The sequence below is a fragment of the Plasmodium malariae genome, assembly GCF_900090045.1.
Source record: "Plasmodium malariae genome assembly, chromosome: 5".
Classification (NCBI taxonomy): Eukaryota; Apicomplexa; class Aconoidasida; order Haemosporida; family Plasmodiidae; genus Plasmodium; species Plasmodium malariae.
Genome location: NC_041779.1, coordinates 1,722,898 through 1,747,812, shown reverse-complemented (window position 1 = coordinate 1,747,812; position 24,915 = coordinate 1,722,898). Strand labels below are relative to the sequence as shown.

The 24,915-nt window shown below is 18.2% G+C and overlaps 5 protein-coding genes across 5 annotated transcripts; all 5 read right to left on the bottom strand.

Annotated features, from left to right (window-relative positions):
- Positions 1-2,430: 2,430 nt before the first annotated feature.
- On the bottom strand, positions 2,431-3,541 carry PmUG01_05042800 (PIR protein; the record flags this gene model as incomplete). Its single annotated transcript, XM_029003645.1, has 3 exons — positions 2,431-2,595; positions 2,719-3,189; positions 3,539-3,541. The coding sequence occupies 3 exons, from the start codon at positions 3,539-3,541 to the stop codon at positions 2,431-2,433; spliced, it is 639 nt and encodes a 212-aa protein (XP_028860570.1).
- A 3,588-nt stretch (positions 3,542-7,129) lies between these two features.
- Positions 7,130-8,087, bottom strand: PmUG01_05042700 (fam-l protein; the record flags this gene model as incomplete). The annotated part of the gene is made up of 2 exons (XM_029003643.1): positions 7,130-7,870; positions 8,001-8,087. 2 exons carry the CDS (start codon positions 8,085-8,087, stop codon positions 7,130-7,132), a joined length of 828 nt encoding a protein of 275 aa, XP_028860569.1.
- A 1,993-nt stretch (positions 8,088-10,080) lies between these two features.
- Positions 10,081-11,048, bottom strand: PmUG01_05042600 (Plasmodium exported protein, unknown function; the record flags this gene model as incomplete). Its single annotated transcript, XM_029003642.1, has 2 exons — positions 10,081-10,833; positions 10,962-11,048. The coding sequence occupies 2 exons, from the start codon at positions 11,046-11,048 to the stop codon at positions 10,081-10,083; spliced, it is 840 nt and encodes a 279-aa protein (XP_028860568.1).
- Positions 11,049-18,769: 7,721 nt separating this feature from the next.
- On the bottom strand, positions 18,770-19,597 carry PmUG01_05042500 (Plasmodium exported protein, unknown function; the record flags this gene model as incomplete). The annotated part of the gene is made up of 2 exons (XM_029003641.1): positions 18,770-19,384; positions 19,511-19,597. The coding sequence occupies 2 exons, from the start codon at positions 19,595-19,597 to the stop codon at positions 18,770-18,772; spliced, it is 702 nt and encodes a 233-aa protein (XP_028860567.1).
- A 2,973-nt stretch (positions 19,598-22,570) lies between these two features.
- Positions 22,571-23,559, bottom strand: PmUG01_05042400 (fam-l protein; the record flags this gene model as incomplete). Its single annotated transcript, XM_029003640.1, has 2 exons — positions 22,571-23,347; positions 23,473-23,559. The coding sequence occupies 2 exons, from the start codon at positions 23,557-23,559 to the stop codon at positions 22,571-22,573; spliced, it is 864 nt and encodes a 287-aa protein (XP_028860566.1).
- Between the last annotated feature and the right edge of the window lie 1,356 nt (positions 23,560-24,915).

Sequence of the window (24,915 nt, the reverse complement as noted above, 5' to 3'; positions counted from 1 at the left end):
AATTATTATAAATTATTCAATATATAAAAAGTATGTTTTTATAATACTTTATGATAAAATAAATTAAATTAACTTATGTATTCCTTTAAAGAATCAACTTTCAAAATATTCTTTTATAATTAGCATGCTCTATACATTCTAATTCTAATATGTAACATAGCATAGTAATTATAATATATCGAATTCTTTTTTTATAAATTTATATATTATATTTTATTACACAGAATTCTTAGAAAGATTAATATATTTTCTTTTATAATATTCATAATATCATTTGTTTTTTATTTCATATATTATTTATCTAAAAGTTTCGAGCTTTTTCAATTTAAGGGAGTATTCAATATTACTAATGTTTTTTTTTGTTTTTTTTTTTCAATAGCATAGGTTTCCATTGATTCTAAATTATATTACAATTCTTATTTATAATTTTACATTTAATAAAAAAAAATTACTATTATAATAAATTTAATATTCTTAAAATTATAATAAACATCAATATATATTATAAACAAAGGCACATATGTAATTTCAATTTTTTAATATATTCTATTATTTACTATAATATATTAAAAAAGTATTTAAAATATATATAACATCTCGGGTACATTCTTTTATATCAGTTGGAGTTATAACTTTTGTTCTAAATATATTTCTCTGACACAACTTCTCACAATACACAATCATACTTATTTTTCATATTAAGCCCTCTTTGGTAATTTCTTTAAATACCTACTAATTTCTTGTTATTCAAGTTTACCAAAAAAAATATCTACAGATAGTTCCTTATTTCTTTAAATAAATTCAAAAATATTAAAACGTTCATCCACTATTTAGTTAATTTTTTATTGCCTACTTTTTAATGGTTTATATTGTATGAAATTTTTTATTTTAAAAAAAATACTACTTAATTTTTGCATTTATTTTTTTCTACCTACGAAAAGTAATTTACAATAAATAATTATGGTTTAATATATTCAATAAAAGTAGACTAAATATTTTTATTATTAGAGTAAAATCTATTTAATATCATGGAACATATATTTTTCACTACCTATGAAATCATATTAGATATAAAAATAAAAAAATAAAATAAGAAACATATAAATTATTAAAGATAGAACATATATATAAATAATATTATTAACAAATCAATTAATGTGCTTGGATCTCATGGTTTCATTATATATGATACATGTAATAAAATAAAAATATTTTCCCATATATATTAAATAATTATATATTAAAATAAAATATATAACATGAAAATTTATATATATATATATATATATATACTGTCTATTTTCTTTGTCCTATTTCATAGACATTATTCACTTTAATAATTACATTAAAAATATATATATATTTAAATTAATTTTATACGTATAAATAAAAAAGGAATGAAACAACTTTTCATATTAATAAACTAATGAAAATTATAATTCTCTTTAAAATTAAATAAAAATATACATTTAAAAAATATTAAGCTAATTAAAGCATGATAATACTATTATTCTGTTTATATTATTCATAACATAAAGAATAATAATAGAATTTTTATTACATTAATATATTTTTAAATATATATTAGAATTATTCATTATCATACAGTTTTTTCCTAATATAAATGCTTTTATTTGTCGTTATTAATATTATATACACAGAAATATATGAAAATATAGAAATGCAGAAATTAATAACATGCAACTATAATTTATTTTAATAGTTAATATATTTATAAATAATAAAATAAATGTTATTTATATATCTTCATTACGTAATATATATTTTGTAGATTATATAAATAATTAGCGTAAGTAAATTTGAAGATATTTCAATATTATTTTGGAAATATAAATGTTTTATCATGTTATTTTTTATATATTCAGAATTATATTAGTAACTTTGTTATATATTTGTATATTAAAACAAAATAAAATACCATATTATTGTTTATTTTATTATTTAATGAAATAACACTAAATCCATAAAATTATGATTACAACTGAAACATCTCGAAATATAAATTATAGTATATCTTATAGACTAAAGTGAATATAATAATCTCATAAACTTTTTACTTTATTGTTATAGAGAATAGGATAATATAATTATATCAAATCATATTTTGTAGATGATATATATATTCTATTAAATAAAATACGATATATTAATCATATATTTTCTTACTAATCTATAATATAATAAAAAGTTTTATAATAAATTATATATGATATATCATTAAAGTTAAAGTCATATATATATAATCGCTAAATTTTATTTTTGTAATATGTTTATTGTCTAAATATATGCCCGCTATGTTATTTTTTTATTTTTCCTTCATAATAAAACTGTTCGTAAATAAATATTTTCATTCTTAATATTTATATGAAAATATATTTCATGTACAGAATTATATGTAAATTAAGAATTTCATACAGAACCATAACTTATCCTAATTTTTCCACTTTCAGTATGTGATTTCCCCATATAAGAGGATTCATTAATTAATTTATATGAATCTTCTGGAACTATGTTCTGTATTGTTTTTCTTTTTTTACGTAGACAATTGTGAATCCAGTGTCCAAACGGACTAAACTATTATAAAAAACGAAAAAGAATGAAATATGTTATTATGTGTAACAATAATAATATTTTAAATAAAATTTAGTATATATATTTCTTAATTTACATAATTTATAAGGATAATTCTTATAATACCTTATACAAAATAAAAAACGTAATAATAAAAGTTCCCAGAAGTGTAAAACCCACAGATAAGGAAGTCTTCATTTCAGGTAAAATAAAACAGTTATAGGTTGATTTCTTTCTATGACACGAAACACTATCATATGCATTCTTCATTAATGGTATCCACAAATTTTCAATTTTCTCTTCCCATAATTTGGTATTACTTTCACAGTTAGTTCCTTCATTTATATATTCATTTTTTTTTTGATCTAGCCATTCATTTAATAAATCACAGTACTCAGTTTCACTAATGCTATCACTAATTAATGAATACAGCGCATCTTTAATTTTAATACTATTATTAAGCATACAACCAATTTTATACAAATTCGTATGATCTTTCTTTAAAGGACTTAATAATACAGATGTATTGGAATCGTTAGGCTCATGATCTTCATCAAAAAGTGAAAAAACTTTAACTTTCTTACTTACTTCTGGTCTCTAAAAAGTAAAAATAAAATGAACTAAAACTAATAGATTACAAATGTATTAAAAGCTTTAATAAATTAATACGAAATAATATGCTCATTATAATATTTAAAGTAATGTATAAAAATTATTATGTAAATTAAGCGTATAATTATATATTTACCACCATCCTTAAAAATTATACTAAGTGTAATAAAATTAACAATAAGAAATTGTAATGTTCCACATATAGATCTTTATATTTTATATAAAAATCATTATCAATATTTTCATAATTTTCTATAATATATAAGAAATTAAAATATAAACATTTCATTAGTACACAATATATTTATAAATTATTAACACCAAAATAAATAACCATAAAATTTTAATAATACTTCATTTCGTAATCACCACAAATCAAAACCATTTTTATTATAAAAAATTTAGGAAAGTTAATATTTTTATATTTTTTTATATTAACAACATACAGTGTATATCTTAAAGAATAATTTGCTATTTATATAAAAATTTTAATACAGTGTTTCCTATAATAAAATTATATTTTTCCTAATAAACTTATTTCAGTTATATTTATTAAATATCATTTATTTATAATAATAATAATAATAAAAGAAATACTTTTTTTAATTTATAATAACTCATACATAAAAAAAACTTAGTATAATAGTTAACCTAAATTTTTTAATATATTATTTATTATAACTTATATCATAAGCAAACAAACAGTTACATATATATTATATAAATATTTTTATACTAAGAAAAATATAATATAAAATAACTATTGAATAATTTTATAATTATTTTTACTATTATCATGTATAGTACAAAAGATTCAATCGTTCAAACTTTTCTACCTCTCCAATATACGTATATGTTAACTATAAAAGATATTACCCAGTCATTATACCATTTAAATTTTTTACATTATTATATATACATATAACTTTTATTCATAAATTTAGTGATTAATATAATATCAAAGCTTTGTTAAAAAAATTTTTCAAATGAAACATGTAAAAAATATCTTTTCCGACTAATTATATGGTTTTAGAATAATAATAACTTCAGTGTTGTAAAAAATAGAAGAATGAATAAATCCATTTATTCCATAAAAATCAGAAATATAAATATTCTTTTTATTATTATTACTATTATAAAATCTTATAATTATTCATTTATGAAATGCATTAAGGTAAATATGATAATATCATACGCGCTTATGAAAAATTATAAATATTGAAAATCTTAATTTTGTACTTAAAATTAAGAAAATTTTAAATATTACTCAATTTCAAGTTATATTTCTCTTAATATAAATATACGAAAAAGTATCATAATATAAAAGGGGAATTTCTTTCATTTTTCGAAATAATAAAAATTTGAAATAATACCAAATATTAATAAGTAATATATTAAATGTTACTTTTAAGTGTTTTCTTTGAGTTCACATTGACTTCCCATTTATCATGCATGTATACAATATGCTCATAAAATATAAAATTACACAAATGAACAATATTTTCTTATATAAAGTATTATTATATATATACTATAATATTACTTATATTTTTACTTAATAGCATATCTTTAATGAATACCAAAAAATGTTATAAATCATAATATTTTAGTTACTATGCATTTTATTAGTGAATAAGCTAATTTATAAAATGTAATTTTTAGAAATTATATTTTTAAAGCATAGTTTTTTAATATTCTTCTCAAATAATTTTTTTTTTTTACTTAATTATTTTTATATGAACGAGACTAATTTATCTCTAAAAATAAATCATAGAATTTTTACAATTAAATTAAAAAAAATAAAACATACTTTAAAAATATGTACTTTTCAAAATTAATATTTTTTATATTGAAATTATGAATATTTGAAAAATAACATATTTATTTTCAATAATTTATGATGAAAATGAAAAACTTTTTTAAGGTCAATTACTTTGTTATTAATATGATAATGTTTATAATTTAATATAATAACGATGTAAATATATATATATAGTGTATTTATATACCAATTTAGTTATGAATATACATCGCAAAGTGTTATTAAAATATGTTTGAAATATTCTATTTAATCGTCATTAAATATAATTATATATATGTATTTTTTAAGAATTCAATGTTTTTAAGCATAATTTTTATTACATGAAGTTTAAAAAAAAAAAAAAAAAAATTAATTTGCAATCATGTTTATTTTAAGAGTACAGAATTACTCCATTTAAAAAATTTTCGTTAACAATATAGTAAAAAATTATTTAATATATAAATTAAATTCATTAATATACAGACATTTATTTAATATTTAATTTTCTCTACATATAAATTAGTATCTATTTAAAAATATTCTTCATTAAATACATTCTTATAGTAATATATATATACCTAGATTATCACATAACAATTATTATAATCATTATGTTGTTTTATATAAATTTATTTTGTACTATTATGATATGTAGACATATAATTACATTCGAAAAAAAAATTTATTATAACTTCAATGTTAATGTATATATATTTTCCAATTCCACTGATGTTCTTAATATCATTTTTATATAATTAATTTGAAATTAATACAGTTATATATAGTTTTTTCCTATTAATTGTGAACAGTTATTCAACTTAATTTTTAACATTGATTTTTATAATGATTTTTTATATATTTCTATCATAATTAATATACGTTTATTATATATGTGTGTTTTCTTCATTATACTGAATATAAATTGAAATTAAAATATATTAAAAGTACAAAGATTAAGTGAAAAAAAATGTTTTAAGGTTTTAATATTAATTTGTTTAAGTATCCTAAAATATCTTATAATATAATATTCCCCTAATATTTTATATAATATAAAGTTATTTCATTATATCTAATGTATTTATTACTGAAATACAAAAATAATAGCATAGATCTTATTAAGAAAAGATATATAAATATTCTATTATTTAATCCTAAATAATTGATATTTAAAAAGAAATTCAACAAATTATCAATTAATATTTTCTGAATTATTGTCCAATAATTTAATCTTTTAATGATATAATAATACATAAATTATATAGATTATTTAAATATAAATCTCCAATAAAATATATGTTCGTGCAATATGTGAAACAATGAGGAAAGACTATAATTAGTTATAAATATAATATAACTGTTCCTTTATAAACTTCACTTAATTGTAATTATTTGGAATACCCAATTGTGTAAGTAGTTATAAATAATCCATAATTAAAAAGGACATTCCTTCGTTATAAGTTAATAATTTCACATTTAGATTACTTAAAAAGTTAAGTCTCGTATAAAGATTCTTACATTTAGTATATTTTATAAAATATTGCTCATATAATAGATTTTATATAATAAATATTAACATGCTTTTTTTGGTGAAAAAAAATTTATATACGTACTGCTTATTTAACGATTATTCATATACAATCAATTAAAGTAAAAGAGAACATATTTATTGTTAATTTAACAATATCAATACATTTTCTTAAATAACCCAAACATATAAGCATTTCAGACTAGATCCATATTAAAAAAAAGAAATAAAATTTTTATTCAAATAAAAAAAAATATGCTACAATAAAAATACATGAATTATTCCATTATATATTAATTATAACTCATATATATATATTATTCATGAAATATATTTCAACACGAAGATGTATATATAGGGACTAAATATTTAGATAAGTTGAAGTCATTCCTTAAAATACAAAATGAAAAATTTTTAAACAGTCAAAAATTCAAATTAACAAAACTACTAATAACATACTTTTTTTATTGTCTCTCTATAAAAATATCAGCATATATAAGTGTATTTATAGAATAAAAATTGTTATTGTTATGAGTGTTAAGTATATCACTAAAGATATGACTATATATATTAAATTCATCTTTACAAAAAACCACATTTTACTTCAAATTTAATTTTTTTCTGAACTTTGTATTTTCATATTTTATAACTTTTTTGTAGTAGTAAACCATTCCTAATATAAATATAACAACAAATATAAGGAAAGGTACACCATAAATGAAGGTAGTTGATGCACATATTTTTCCTAAAATATTCCATGTGCCTTGGCTTAACAATGAATCTAAGTGTCCCTCTATCCCAGACAGAGGATTTGTATCATTTCCAGTTGGATACAACAAGTGTAATAAGCCTAACAATCCACCTTCTGTAATTTTCTCTAGTGAAATATCTAATATAGGTATTGCCAATACCATGAAAAATAACAAAAGTAAAGCAATTCGAATTCTTCGCTTTCTACGGGCTAGTTTTTTATATTCCTCATATTCAATAGATTTGATATTTTTAACGTAATCTTCATAATAAAGTTCTTTAAAAATTTTTTTTTCAAAAATGCTATATTTTTTTGTTTTAGGTATACCAGATATATTTTTCTCGATATTCTTACCGTATTTCCCATTATATAGTGAATTTCTACATGACTTTTTATGTTTTCCATTTGTTCCTTTTTTATTATTATATATATTTTCTTCTTTTTTCACTTCACTAATTTGCATTTCTTCTTTCTGATTTGAATTACTTGAATCCTTATAATGTTTATATTTCGCCAATATTCGATAAATTCTTATGTTTAATTTTCTACAAAGATTCCATTTTTCATCCAAATTTTTATTTAAACAGTTCTAAAAAAATGAAAAAATGTAAATATTTCTTATTTAAATGGAAAAATATTTTTATCCTAAAAAGAGCTTTAATAAAAATAAACAATTAAAATATAAATAATACAAATATCTATGAATCATATTATCATACTATGTCATTGAAAAAGTAACATATCCAAGATAAAAGTATAAACGTTGAAATTTTAGTAAATAAGAACAACCTAAGTTTTTGTTCCATTATATATTTTTTTCTAAAGTTGCAATATGTTCAGAAAGAATTATATTTGTAATGACGCATTATACATTCGACGAAAAATTGCACTACATATAATTTCTCAATTTCTGATTATTATTTCTTCAAAGAAAAAAAAAATATAAATATACTTAAAATTCATTTTATATTGGGAGTGAAAATAAAATACCTTTAAAAATATATTATAAATTTTTAATAATTACTTTATGAATAATAAAATAACTTTTACATAAGTACTGAAATTTTAATTATTTCATAATTATACAAAAGTTATATGATAATTATTTAGTATAGTCGAGCTATCAGAAGTTCCATTTATAAAAAATATTCAAACTAAAATAAAAATATATGATATATTAATATTTCGAATTACTCTTATAATTTAAAGCATAAAACGTATAGAACATAGGTAAAGTGCAATATATTATATATTAACACAGCAATTTATAATTATAATGACGTTTTCCTATTATTAGTTCTAATTTCTAAGATATTACACTTTGAAAAAAAGTGTTATTTATTTTATAAAATATTAAATATTATAACTATACAATAACTGTAATAATTAATGAAGTAATCAATTATTTGTACAATAATTTTAGTTTGTGAAATATAACACATTTTTTAGTTGTTACATAAAGAGTTCTTTTATGTTGCGGTTTACCATATATTTAGAAAATTAATTTTATAATGTACTATTAATTCTATGTTAAATTATATATATTTAAAAAGTAAATAAAGTATTACTTTATATTTTTCTGACAAATTTTTAAAAAATTTAATTCCTTATTAAATTTAATTTATACCATTATTTATAAATTTAAATTTTTTAAATGAATCCCCTTAAGGTTTACATTTTTTACATACATATATATATATGAAGCAATATTAATATATAAAAAATATAAAAAAAAAGAACACAATGATATTAGCTTAAGAATGCTCATACAATTACCATAATTTAAAAACATTCCAATTACATTTATACTTATGAGATTAATATAAAGGTTATTATATGTAAATTAAAAATATGGAAGTGTAACAATATGATTTACCTTAATACATTATTTAGTAACGTTTCTACTGACAATATTAGAGCTAATATATTACTTTTTCTTATATATATTACAAATATATTTTATCAGCTAAATAATTCTGCAGATTTGGATTAAAGAATGAATACAAATAAATGGAATTTTTTTTTTTTGCTAATACTTATAAAAAAAAAAAATGATCTTTTCAATTATTACTAATACATATGCGGTGATAACTATGTAATACCAATTACAAAACTATTTTATCCGCAAAAAATTACTGTAAATATACTGAATAAAATTCTATTTTATTTTTATTTTAAAAAAATATTATTTTTCCAATGAATGAATTAAGAAATTAACACAAAATTATAAATGAAATTTAAAATACTATAATATAGTTAAAAAAAAAAAAATAAATAAATATAAATACAATAAATATAATCACTTCCCTTCATTATATACAAAACAAAACATATTAATTTTTATTTTAAAATTAATAATTCGTTTAATTAATAACCTGAAAAAATAATGATTGTGTACTAGAAAATGATAAAAAATGTAAAGCAACAATATTTATTGTTAAAATGTGAATTATCAAATGAATTCAATAAAATAATATTAATTGTGTTATGCATTAATTTTAAATATAAATATTTATTTTTCGTTGAACAGTTCATATAAACAGAAATACATATATATTAAGCAACAATATTTAATTAAGTTCAAGCATAAGGTTAAATTGTAAAATAATAAACTTTCAAACGTTCAAATTCACAAAAAAAATAAAAATATTTTTTTTTATATTTTCTTAAAAATATGACTACGCATATGTATGTTCATCTATAAAATCTAATAAATTATTAATATATTTAATATGCCATTAAAGATATTATAGATAGTACATAACATTAAAGGTTTCTTTACATAAATATATATATTCCTTACCATTCATTGAACGTTTCCAAGAACCTAATTTTTTTATGTTTTATAATATTTTTATAATAATAATAAATTCCTCGTACAATTAAACTACCAAGTATTAACATAGGTAAACAATATGTTAGAATACTAAATATTTTAAATCCTATATAATTCTTCAGTTGACATGTACTGAACCAAAAAGCAGATAAAGGATTCTCAGGAGCACTACCCGTTAAACTAGATTCATCATACCCTGATAACTGACATAATGAATTTATTAAAATACCTATGGTTTTAAAATTCCCTAATGATAAATCTACTATAGGTATCACTGATACCAACAGGAACATTAATAAAAGTAAACAAAATCGTAATCCGTACTTTTTACGTTTTAATTTTTTGTAATCCTTATCATTAATTAACATCATTTTATTAAAAAAAACTTTATCATCAAGTCCATTCATTATTTTTTTTTCATAATGATTATATGACTTATGAAACATGGTGTTTTTATTTTTCATAAGTTGCTTAATCAATTGTTCCTTATATAATAAGCTTCTATATAATTTTTCTTTTTTTTCTTTGACCCATTTTTCATCATCAATTGTACATGATTTTTCGCTCTTCCATTTTTTATTATATGGGATCTTTAATTCTAAATCTCCAACATTTGAAAAAATATCCTTTTTATATTTTACTAATAATCGATAAATTCGTTTATCTAATTTTTTTCCAGAGCCATAATTCTCATCCAAAATTTCGTTAAACCTATTCTAAAAAAAAAATTTATAAGTATTTCATATAAAAATGGATAAATATTCCCATTCCTGAAACAATCATTAATAAAAATAAACAATAAAAATGTGAATAATACAAATTCCCTCAAAAAGTTTTATCATACCATGTCACTGCAAAAATGACACATCCAAATTAAAAGGATAAACATAAAAATTTTGATGTAAAAGATAAAACTAATATTTTGTTTCATGTTATAGTCTCTAATATTGTAATATATAAAATAAAAAGAAAATTAATATCATGTTATACACTTCCAAAAATAAAATAATAACTCTTATTTTTTTTTAATATTTTTTCTTAATTAACAAATATAGAATATTTTACTACAGTCAAAAAAAAAAAAAAAAAATACCTAAAAAAGGACGCTATATAATAATATAATTAATATTATTTATAAAAAAGTAACTTTAATTAAAATTACACAACATCAATTCATTTATATATATTCACCACGTATAATTTAATTACTTATTGTAGTAATTAAACAAATTTTTTTTTCATTATTTTTTATTACTTAGAAATTATGAATATATTTATCATATGTAATGTATAAAATATAGATATATGCTATTGTTCTAGGTATTTCTAGAATAATTACTATTTTTAAGTTTTCATTGAAATTATTCTAATTTTATAAATATTATATTTCGGAAAATGTACTTATTATTGATAAAAAATATATTAGGATTTATAAAAATGAAGAAAAAATTTTAATAAATTTAAAATATATATTTTTTGTGAAATTTTCTAGTTTTACTAATAACACATTCCTTACTTTATAGTCTACAATATGTTTAAAAAATCATTTTTTTTATATATTTATAATTCATAAAAATATGTATTCTTTATAAGAATGTAATGACTTAATTATTATTTTTGTATAATAATTTTTAAAAATTATTTTAAGTTAATTCTAATTTAAATGTTTATTTGTAAATGATATGTTTGTAGAAACACAAACTACTTTTTTTTTTAGTTAAATATATATATTTAGAAAAAATGTAATAAAAAAAAAGTGTAATACTCGTACAAAATGTGTTAATATTATAGTAATCTTGATACATTAATGTATTTGTTTAACTGTATGATGAATAATAATACAAATCTTTTTTGTTATCAACTTATTTTATGATATATATTTAAATAACAATTATAAAATTAAATCAAAATTTACGTAGATTCACAAATAATATTATGAAGGTAGGTATCATTTAATTTACATCTTATACATTTTACTATTCACTATTTGTAATATACTATATACATTTTTCCAAAAAATTAATATTATACAAATATATCTGAAATTTCTTACTAATATTTTGAACTATAAACTAAAACGACATTGTAGACATACGCAAATTGTTTAAATAATAGAATATAATTACGTAAAATATTATAATATTTAATACTAATAAAAGAAAAACCAAAATTATTAAGGAATATACTAAAATTTTTTTTAGCAATGTGGTAAACATTTTTATTAATATTTACACAAATATTATACTCGATTTTCTAATATAAAGCTATATTTTTGCAAAAAAATGGAAATACATAAACCATTTCATATGATGTACAATACGTTGTTAAATATACGTATAGTATAATAACTAAAAAATTATTGGACTTAATTTGGTGATTGAACTGAATTTACACAATAAAACTTTTGGGAAAATTAAAGTTGCATTAAAATAAAGTGTATAAAAATAATTAAAAAGCATATATATTCCCTAACATAATCAATTCTTTTAGTTAGTATAGTGCTTAAAATTTTAATTAATGTATATTGTTAATTGTAGAATAGACAAAATCATAATTATGCACTTATTGAGCTAACGTATAACTTAAATTTTCTTTCACTTAACATAATATTATTAAAAATATAACTAAAAATATCCAATAATATTCCTATTCAATAATGTAAATAGCTTATATTTTTATACATATTTAATATTCTACGTTTCCTGTTATAAACAAAAGTGGAGAGTAAAAATTCTTACTGCTCACATATATATGTTTGATTATTAATATGTAATGATGTTACAGAAAAAATATATTTCGAATAAAATTTTTTTTATATATTGATTGATGTTTAATTAAATTTTACAATTAGTATGTTATTCGTGTTTATAAAATACATATTCTTTAAGACATAAAGGTAAGAACAGTTCAGTAATTCGTTCTAAACACAAATTAACATTGGTTCAAAAATGTTTTCACTTAATATCAAAAACATAAAAATAAAATATATTTTTATTATATAATTTCTTTTGTAATATATTTTTAATTAATACTTATAAAGTATATTATATATAAAAATTACGTATGTTATACATTGATACATGGATGTAAGTCCTTTATTTAATTATATATTTTCATGAATTCTAAAATTGGTAATTTTCTATTAACAGTTAATTCATAAAAGCAAAATAATACTGGTTCATGTGAATAATTTTATCTTTAACTATTCAAATAATATAAAATTCCATTTAAAATATGTTTATATGATAAATTTCGTACAACACATACCTTTCATAAAAATTTGTTAAAATATATATTTATTAAGTATATGTTTGCATAATACATATTAAAAAAAAATAAAAATAAAAATTTAGATTTATTAAAAGAAGAAAAACCACGTACGTTTAAATTAGAACTAATATGTAATAAATAGGTTTAAAATAGTAATCATTTAATGATATACAACCATAAAAAAACCAAGAAAAGATATGATTGTTAAAATTATAAATTGCCTCGTTTCTTGATTAAAGTTCCTTTAATTTTTGTTTTATAAATCAAATTAAATGAGAACATATTTTACTTAAAAAATTTACATAAAAACATGTATTCAGATAATGTTCTCACATACAGATTACATATGTGTTAAGAAAACATAATAATATATAATAAACGATTCTATGAAATACAAAGTATACATATATATGTATAACAAATAAGATTAATAAATTACCTCATAAAAATACAGTGTATTAACAAAACAAAAATATAAAAATATCCAAATTAAAATAAATATTAAATTTATTTTTTCTATTTTGTGTGTCGACATATACGAGTACATAATCTAGAATGAATAATATAATTTATATGCATACAAGAAGGAATTTATTTAAGAACATAATATCATTTACAATATAGTAGATATATTTTAGGTGAGAAAAAGATTTTTTTATAAAATCGATGTATTTATTATAGCTAGGTTAAACTCCTTCCCTCCGTACAACAATTGTATATTTCAAGAATTTTACTAGTACGTAAATAGCCACTGAAATACTTAGAATAACTAACGCAAACATATAGTCCAATCCAAAGGTACGAGGAAGTTCTCCTATGAATGATTCTATATGTCCAAGATAATCATTTAGATCACCATAATAAGCAGTTAAAATAAAAAATTGAGATACCATTAAAAAAGTATTACAGGATGTACAAATATCAAAGCTGTACTAATATATGATGAATGTTTTAAAACCTCTTTCTTGGTAGAATATGTATATCTCCTAAATTTTTATATAAGACTAATTCTCTTATAACATATTTTCCAAAGAAATTATCTATCTCTGCGAACTGTTTACAAATAACATGTGCGTTTTTTGATTAATCTTCTGCATGAAAATCTTGAATTATCTGTATTCATAAATTCATATTTTTCATCATATTTGGATCCTCCACTATCATCTACAATTTCTGAATAATTATATCCATTTCCAAATAACACAGATATTAATTCTATATATTTTTTTTTATTCTCATTTTCTAACAATAGTCTACCGTTTCATAAGGCTAAAGTACTACGTCCATTATTCATATTATCTAATGATTTATAAAACGTATGATACAAAGAAAATAATATATTTTAACTTTTTACAATGTTATATATGTATTTATTTATTAAGAAATATTCTATTGTTATTATTATATATATATATCATATGAAGAAACAATGAATATTGAGCGAGTGTCCTAAGTATTATCAATATAGCACATTATCTGAATTAAAAAATTTACAAATAAAAAGTATAAAGATAAGAGTTTTAAATAAAATAATAAATTTTTTTTTTCTTTTCATCAAGCAATTATATTATAATATCTTTAACTAAATAAAAATATCATTGAGAATTCTAAAGGTACCGGAAGAAAGATATATGTATATATGCTAATATTTTATATATTGTTTTTAAAAGAAAGGTATTAAATTCCACAAATAATATACAAATATAAAGTATAAAAGTGAGAGTATAGTTTTAAATATATTTTAGTAAATATTTTTCTCAATAAAGTTTTATTTATAAAATAGCAGCACTAATTAAAATAATTTTAAGTAGAACTTATTCATTCAATTAAAAAATCACAGTATTTATTTGCATCAGTTATCTAAGATATAAATTGAAAATTTTTTTATTAATGCTTTTCAGAAAGAAAATGAAATAAATTTTTTTCTTTGGTAATAAAATTTTTTATTTTATATATAAAACAAAAATTATATATATGTTGAGCGGCTAGAGACCATGACATATATTAATATATCTATTAATTTTTTCTATCTTCCTAACCATAAAAATTGTTTTGTGTACATATTATACCTTTTAAAAATGATTTTATAATTAAAAAACATAAACAAATTTAATAAATATAACAGAAATGGTAGGATGGAAAAAAAAAGGTATACATTTTTTTACTACACAATTTTTTAGTTAATCTATGATATATAGGATATATAGAATATATATGCATTATCTTACTAAATGCTGCACTGTGTTAATAAGTTCATCGACAAACGTTTCAGATTTTACAAATTGAAATTCATAGGAGCTCTTTTATAATTTTGCATTAAAATTATTAAAGATAAAACATTTTAATTATATATAGCTTTATTAAATGTATTTTTTTTTATAACTATTTAAAGGAAACTTCTTTAATATAAGGATTTATTATTTTTCCGTCTATATGTTTTCCAAAAAAAAAAAAAAAAATTTATATATTAAATAGAAATATAAATAATAAAAAAATAAAAAATTAAAGTGTAAAGGGCAATTTAGTGAAAAAAGACCTTCATTAATTGTGATAATTTAAAATATAATTTTAAATAAAATGATATAAATAAGATATGCGAATGGATAATATATAAATATTACATAAAAAAAAATTAGGAAAATCTTTGATGAATTAATTTTTTTCAAGAATATTTTATATATTTCAGAAGAGAATATTCATTTTTAATCATTTATAAATAAACACTACTGAAAATCACATTTTTCATTATAAATTTTATGAAACTAAAGTAAATAATATAAATAAGATATTTTTTAGAATACATCATTAGAAGAAGAAAATATTATATCTCAATATTTTTATTCTAACCTGTTTGTTACTATTAGAATCTTGTTAATTATATAAGGAATATTTATTAAATATATTACTTTAATTATATACATTATAAATTTATATAATATTTTCTAGTCAATTACTCTTAAAAAAAGTAATTAATTAAATGAAGATAAAAAAAAATTAATTTATTTTTATATGACGCATAGCACATATTTCACTACTTCATTACACAAAAATGAGATAATTAAATTATTACTTTATCTCACACTCTTATATATATATAGTGTATATGTATTATATATATAAATATAAGAATACATTATAAGATTCCTTTTCATAATCTTTAAATATATCTCTTACAAGATTGTCACTTAGTATCCTAAATTATACATATTTGTATTAATATAATAAAATATAAGAGAATATGTTAATAAATAATACTATATATTATGAAGAATATCCTATAATTCGCATTATATAAACTTACATTCTTCTATTTATTTAGTAAATTATAAATTCTGATGTATCTAATTTGGCTACACATATTTTTTGCGTATTTATTTTCCCCCATATTATATTTTAAATGATACGTTTATTAAAAATATGTATGATGATATAGTTTAATTAATTATATCTATTAAACCAAATGAAAATTTGATCTATAAACAATTTTCATTTTTCCGTTAAATATAAAACTTGTTCTTCATTAGATGTATATATCATGTACTATTCATATTATATATATATATATATATATTAGTATATATTTATTGCACGTATGTATATATATATATATATGTGGATTAATATAATAATTTATATAAAAGCTTTAATATTTTTTTACATCTTCTGTATATAATGTCACTTGTCCTTCTCATTTCTTCCTAACTCGAGTTTTATTATAGTAGTTTATATTTTCTTTAATTAGTAATGTTACTCATATTATATAATTCGGGTGTATATTAATTCAGTTATTTCAGTATTTTGTTTAAAAATAAAGGATAATATAGGATACGTATTTTCAGTTAAATTTTATTTTCCAATAGTTTCATTATCATTTTTACAGTGATATTTTCTATAAAGCTATTGAATATTTGCAACTATACTATTACTACTAATATGTGTACTAAGATATACCATAACGAAATTATCTACTTTAAAAAAATAATGAAAATGATCGAAACTTTTGTTTTCGTTTATGTTTATTCATAGTGACATATTTATATTTTTTACACCATTAATTTATTAATATTAATTCTTTTTAATTAATCTTCTAAGTTCAAAACACTCTTAATGAGTTTATATATTATATATATATGTATAAGCTCAACTAATATAAGGTTAAAAAAAAACAAAAATTCAATTTATTAATGGGATTATAAAATAAATTTATAATTCTTTAAATATAGAGATCAAATTTTAGAGCAAAAATAAACAAATGGATTAATATAAATTACTAAAAGTTCAATTCCTTTCTAAAATATAAATTTTATTAAGAGTATTCATAGAAAAACAATTAAAAAAAAAACAATAAACCAAGTACCATTATATTCTACATTATATGAAGGAACCTAATAAAAACCAGAAGTTGTAGAGTATAATAATATGTAAATATTATATATAAGTCACTAAGAGAATCTATCATAATAATAATATTAAAATGCGCAAAATTTTGTTTATCTTTAATCTTATACTATTTAAAATATTATAAATGTTATTCACTTTTTTGTACCTTATATAACACATAAATAATTAATTAAAAACTATTAAATCATAATATAAAATAAGAATAAAAAATTAAAATATATAAAAAGTAATTATCATATATATTTTTGAAATTGTCTACATGAAGTCATTCACTATGTTTCATTGGATTGCATTTTTTTAATATAAATGTAGCTCTTATAAAATAAATTTATATTTTGTGTAAAATTAAATATATTATAATACAATTTATACAAACAGTAATTAAATGGTTGTATAAATTTAAATAAAATTAAATAAAAAATTAAAATGCAAATACAACTGCATTTATTCACTTTGTTTGTTCGTATGCAGAACAGGATAATTTTTGTATAACTTGAAACAAATAATATATTCTTTTGATTATATCAGCATATAATCATTTAAAAGTAAAACATCATAAAAACAAGATTATTTTTTACTTATACAGATGTAAATTAACACATGATATTTATGCTAATATATAAATTGTGATTTTTAATATTAATTTTAACGCAGGTGATTACATATTTCATGAAAATCTAGTTAAATACACATATATATTTATATATATGTATATATATATGAACAATAATACCGTATTAAGCGGAATCATTATATTCAATATGTAATGAAAGCATTAAAACACTTAAATTCACAAAAATATTAAAGATTTATATTATCATAGATTCACATTAAAAAATATATAACCATACAAGTGTACGTAAAAAATCTAAAAATTTATAATATTATTCTTTACATACGTTTATCTTTAAGTGATTTACATAGCTTAATTGTTCTAAAGGACAACATTAAAAAAAATTCCTTTTTTTCTAATTATTCGTTTCATATTTTAAATGCTTCATTTTTCCCTTTTTTAAGGCTTATACAGATAAAAATAATAAATATTATAACTATGAATGTTAATGTTGACATAACTCCTATATTTACTATTGACATAATTGATAATGCATCAGTCGAACTACCATAATAATCAGACCACGACAACGTTTCATATAAGTGCATTATCAATTCAGCTAATGGAAGCAACATAGGCAAAACAAAAAGAAAAACATATTTAATATATGACTTCTTTTTAATATTCTCATTATTAGGATTCATAACGCTCTTATCTTCATTTTTAAAAGACATATTGCCTAAGACATTATTTTTAAAACATGAATCTTTTTCGATATGTACAGATGGTATAATTTTCTCATATAATTCGCAAGCACCTTCACTATTTAATAAACTTTCATTTGACTGTAAATTTGTTTCATCGGTTTCTTTCATATTATTAGATTTATAAATTTTGTTTCCTCCATTAATAGTAGAGATATCTTCTTTTACACTTACCATATTCGAATCCCCTTCTTTAAATTTTCTAAAAAATCCAAAGGATTTTGTACTTAATATTCTATAAACGTTAATCGTTTTATAGAAATGTTTATCAATGATACCCTAAAATAAATAAAGTAAATATTCGTGATTTAAAAAAAAAAATAATTTCATGCAAACAATAGGTATTAATAATAAAACACACGAAATATAACTAATATAAAATATCTTTAAATAATATCATCAGACCTTATTATCATCAATATGACTTATCCAAGTTAAAAAAATAAATACATTAATTTTAATAAAAAACATTAACTTCCTTTTTTGGACCATGATATAAAACTTTTAATAATGCAATACATTCATTATGGAAAGAATTATAAATAATATTAAACATTTCTTCTGATAAACTATACTAATTTAAAAAAAAAAATTTGAATTATATTTTATTTCTTCGTAAAAAATAAAATACATATAACATTAATATTTGTAACAGAGATTAAGAATAATAAATTAAAAATAAATTATAAAATTTTTATTATATTATTATTTATTAAACACTCACCATTAATCAAAAAAAATAATTTATTAAAATAATTTTAAATTCATAATATATAATTTAATTATTAAATACAAAAATTTGATATTATTTCTTACTATAATTGTCAAAATAAAATAAAAAAAAGTATATATAATTTCTTGATATTTCAGATTAACTAATTTAATTTAAAATATATATTATTCAGAAATTCATAAAATAATATACCATATATTAAGGGTATAAATTATAATTTTAATGATTTTTTCTTATAAAATATTATATTTTCACAAAAATTATATTTTAAAAAAACCATATCGTAGAAAATATTTTTATTACTGATAAAATATATTAATTATTATACAATATAATACTAATTATGATTAATTAAAATAGAAATATTCTGTTTAAAATTTTGTTTAAATTTAGTCATACAACTTGCACTCATAATTTATTATATATTTTTAAAAGATTAATGATTTAATATGATAGTAAATGATGTATGTTAAGGTCAAATAACAACATAATTTTTATATTTCAGCAATAATTTTCAAAATTTATAACTTTTAATTTGTACAATTATTTATAAATTGAAATTTTTATAATTTATCAAATTATTTTATTTTATTTTATTTTTTAAATAAACATGCAAATTTAGAAAATATACAGTGAGAAAGAAGAAAATAAAAAAATTTAGAATTATTCATGCATTAAAATGTATTAATATCAGAATAATCATGGTGATATAATGTAGTTTTTAATTGTGCAATGACAAAAAATGGATAAACATTTTAGATATCAAAATAATATATCATAGATATTCAAGTAATTTTTATATAATAGAAGAAAATTAACAATCACATATGTGTACTAGTAAAATAATAAATATACATATCCTTTAACATGTCAAAGCATTGTAATAGTTCAAATTAATATATATTTATCTAAATTCGTGCTAAAAATTAAAATCATACTAATATATATGATACAGTTCATATGAATAAAAAAAAATTACAAACCAAAAAACATTTTAATATGCATATTTATTATTTATTGTAATGAGTATAATTTCATAACATATGATAAAAATTAATATTAACAAAAAACAAATAAAAATATATATTTTATGAATATTCATATTAGCAACGTATTTAGTCATCTATTTAACAATTGTCAATATAAGTTATTCTTATTTTCACTAGGTTGTATGTATATTTTCACAAAAAAAGTTCAGTATGCGTTATTTCATCTGCTAATTAATATTTTTTAAAATATACATAAATGCGATAACTAAAACATATATTAATATTATATTAAAATATTAACTTTAATCTATAAAAAAATGATTTTAACATATAAATAAAATTGTCAAAAGTGTTTCAAGGGGAACCCTATTCATCAAACTTATTTAATTGTGCATAAGAAAAAAAATAGAGTAATTTTTTAAATACGTTTTATTAAACATATATAACAAATAAAAATTATTTTAAGTATTTATTGTTTATCAACAATAAAGTAACTTATTTTGTCACTTTTATTTGGTTTAAAAAATTATAATTAAGTTTTTTAAAAAACCAACTATTGTTAATATAAACTATGTAAATGATTATACATTCTTATAAGGATATTAGCATGTTATATAATAAACCTATAAGAATATAAAATAGAAAAAATATATAGGTATAAAACTATTCATTGTGCGATTACGGATAATATATATTTATTTTCATTAGCATTAATGAAGATTTTTATTTTTAAAGATATTTATAACACATATTTATAGGTCCATTATTATGAACAAATAAAGATAAAAAAACAAGAAAACTTCATTATATCATCACTTAATATTTGATTACATTTAATTCATAAAGTTTATTCTTTAAAAATGTAAAATATAAAAAAATATATATAGTTTATCCAACTATATGTTTTCAGTAAATATACATTTAATTAGACATTCCATAACTTCATTAATATCCCATGAGCACAATAATAATAAATTAAATGTTTTCAATTCTTCATTTAAATGCATATATTTAGAATACATAAGTCAGAAGGAAGTAATAAATATATTATTTAATTGTACATCTATACCTTCCATTATAAATAAATCAGAAACAACATAATGTTATTTAAAGGATTTTATAATAAATATTTTTTATAAGTCATATATAATAAAATATATATTATGGAATAAACATTCTTTTTTTAAGAAAACATATATATATAAATATATATATCAGTGCAACAATATTCCTTCACATGGTTTCATAAAAATTAAAAAAGACAAATAATCTTTAATTTAAAAATAATTATACTTTACCTTTAATTGTGTCAGCAAATAATAATATTAAACTGCAACCAGTTAAAAAATAGAAAGTATATTTATTATGTTTCAAATGTAAATTAGCATACCACTTCAATATTGTTATGTGAATCGTCCTATAATATATAAATTTCAATAAACAAAAAACGTTTTTTTATAAAATCCTGTTAATATACGTAAATATATATATTAATACATAATTCTTAATGTAATAGAAACAATTTATTAAAATATACTTTTAAAAAATCTGTAATTTTTAAATTTACATAAATGCTAAGAACATTTTTTACTGTATAAAAAAAAGTACAGGTATAAATAGTAACATTCATAAAATTAAAGCAATTCTGTGAATTTTTTCTAGTCTCATCTCTAATGGAAATAAAGGAATTTTTAAATGTTAAAAGATTCTTTATACAAAAGAATATATTACTTATTATTCATTTTATCCTTTCCTGAACTTAATTTTTTGATACTTTTTAACTTTTTTATGGTAATAAACAACAGCTAATATAAGAGTAAAACCTAATATAATAAGTGGTACTATATACATTAGAAAACGTAAAAAACTCTCAACATAAACGTAATCCCCTAAGATTTCTTTATTCGTCACTATAATCCGCGTAACCTCGATTTCCGCTGACTTGAACAGGAAAAATAAAGGAGATTTCTTCAAAAATTTGTGTAAAGTAAGATACCACCCACCAGGAAAAATAATATATAATAGCTTAAACATCCCTAACAAAGGACCATAACCACAATAATATTCTAATATTGGAGATACTGAGAAAAATAAAAGCAGAATTACAGGCAAAGCAAGTCTTAATCCGCATTTTTTACGTATTATTTTTTTGTAAGTCTTATCAATAATTGTCCTATTGTTTTTAAGAAAATCTTCAAAATCAAGTTCTTTGAATATTTTTTTTTCTAAATGGGAATATTTTTTTGTCACTAACATGCAAGATTTGTTTTTCTTATCGTGCTTATAGCTTCCCCTATTATTCACTGAACTTCTATTTGACAGTTCCTGTATCCCTATTTCCCGTTTTTCATTAATAGATATATTTTTTACTTCATCCACCACATTATTTGGTAACTTTTCTTTTGAACATAAAATATTTAAATTCTTACCCCCTTTATATTTTGCAAGCAATCTGTAAGTTCCATTATTTAATTTACTACTACTACTGTGTTTCTTATATGTGGATTTCTCGAATTTATTCTAAAGAACAAATATATATTCATTATTTATATGAATAAATATTGTCATCCCAAAAAACAGTATTAATGAAAATAAAACACAAAAAATATATATAATATAAGTATTCTCAAATAATATTTTCATACTATATTACTGGACAAAAAACCTATCCAACTTAAAAATATTAAGATGTAAACTTTAATAAAGAAAAGTAACTTAATTTTTTTTTCCATATTATACATCTCAGTATTGTAATATAATCTACAAGAAAAAAATAAACATTATTATAATATTCCTTCGATTATAAAAGATACTATATTTACTTATTCAATTTAATTTTTATATATATTACCGAAAAAATATAATAAAATATATATAACCATAAAGTTATTCACAACTTACATAAAAAACAAATCAATAAAAATATAAATTACATAATTTTTATCCTAATGATATATTTTAAGCAAAAAACAATTAGAACATGGTAATATAAATTCATTAATATGTATTATAAATATATAATATAATTATATAATGGTGCAACTAAATAATTTTATTTAAGATTTTCAAAAAAAAAAAAATATATATATAATTTTCAATACTTTGGAACACTCAATTTATAGAATGTAGAAAATAGAGATAATTTATTGTTCTATTATGCTATATATTAAGAGCACAATTACTAATATTGGGGATGTTTTAATATTAATTATTCTAATTTATATAAATTATATTTAGGAAATAATTATTATTTCTAATAAAAAAATTAACCCGTATAACAATAATAAATGATATAATCAATATTAATACAAATTTATGCGGTATATTAGTTAAAACAAATTCATATGTTACTATGCAATGATATAAATTATTATGAAATGTATATTATATTTAAGAAACCTTATTAATAATAAAATATCCACATTATGTTAACATGTATATTTTAATGCAATATGACTGCTTCTTTATTTTTTTAACATAACATATGAGAATTAAAATTTTTAGTTAATTTTAATTCGTATAATTACTGAAATGAAAATTTTTTAAATTCTTCTAATTCACTTTTTTATAATTATATATATTTATAACAAACATTTAAAAAATAAAAAAAAAAAGGTCACACTTGTATAATATGTATAAAGATACTTATAACTTTAATTCAGTAAGGTATTTGTATTATTCGGTTTAAAATAAAAATAAATATCTTTTTTTTCTATCATTTTATTTTACCATATAAATTTAAGTAATTTTTATACAATAGAATAAAATCAAGAATTATGTAATACCATTAATAAAATAACAAGTGTTAATATCCTTTCACTTATTTATACATTATTGTAGTACTAAATAATAAATAACTTCTACTTAGAGTTACTATAAATAAATATTATTCTAATGAATGTTTACCACTTGAGTTCCATAAAATGAACACTACACCAGAATAGTAAATTATAAACCATAAACTTCTAGTCTACTATATTAATACAATACAAAAAACTTAAATTAATTAACCTTATATTGATATATATTCTGAAATAATATAATAATCAGAAGTTATTAAATATTAAAGATAACTCATTATTAAATAT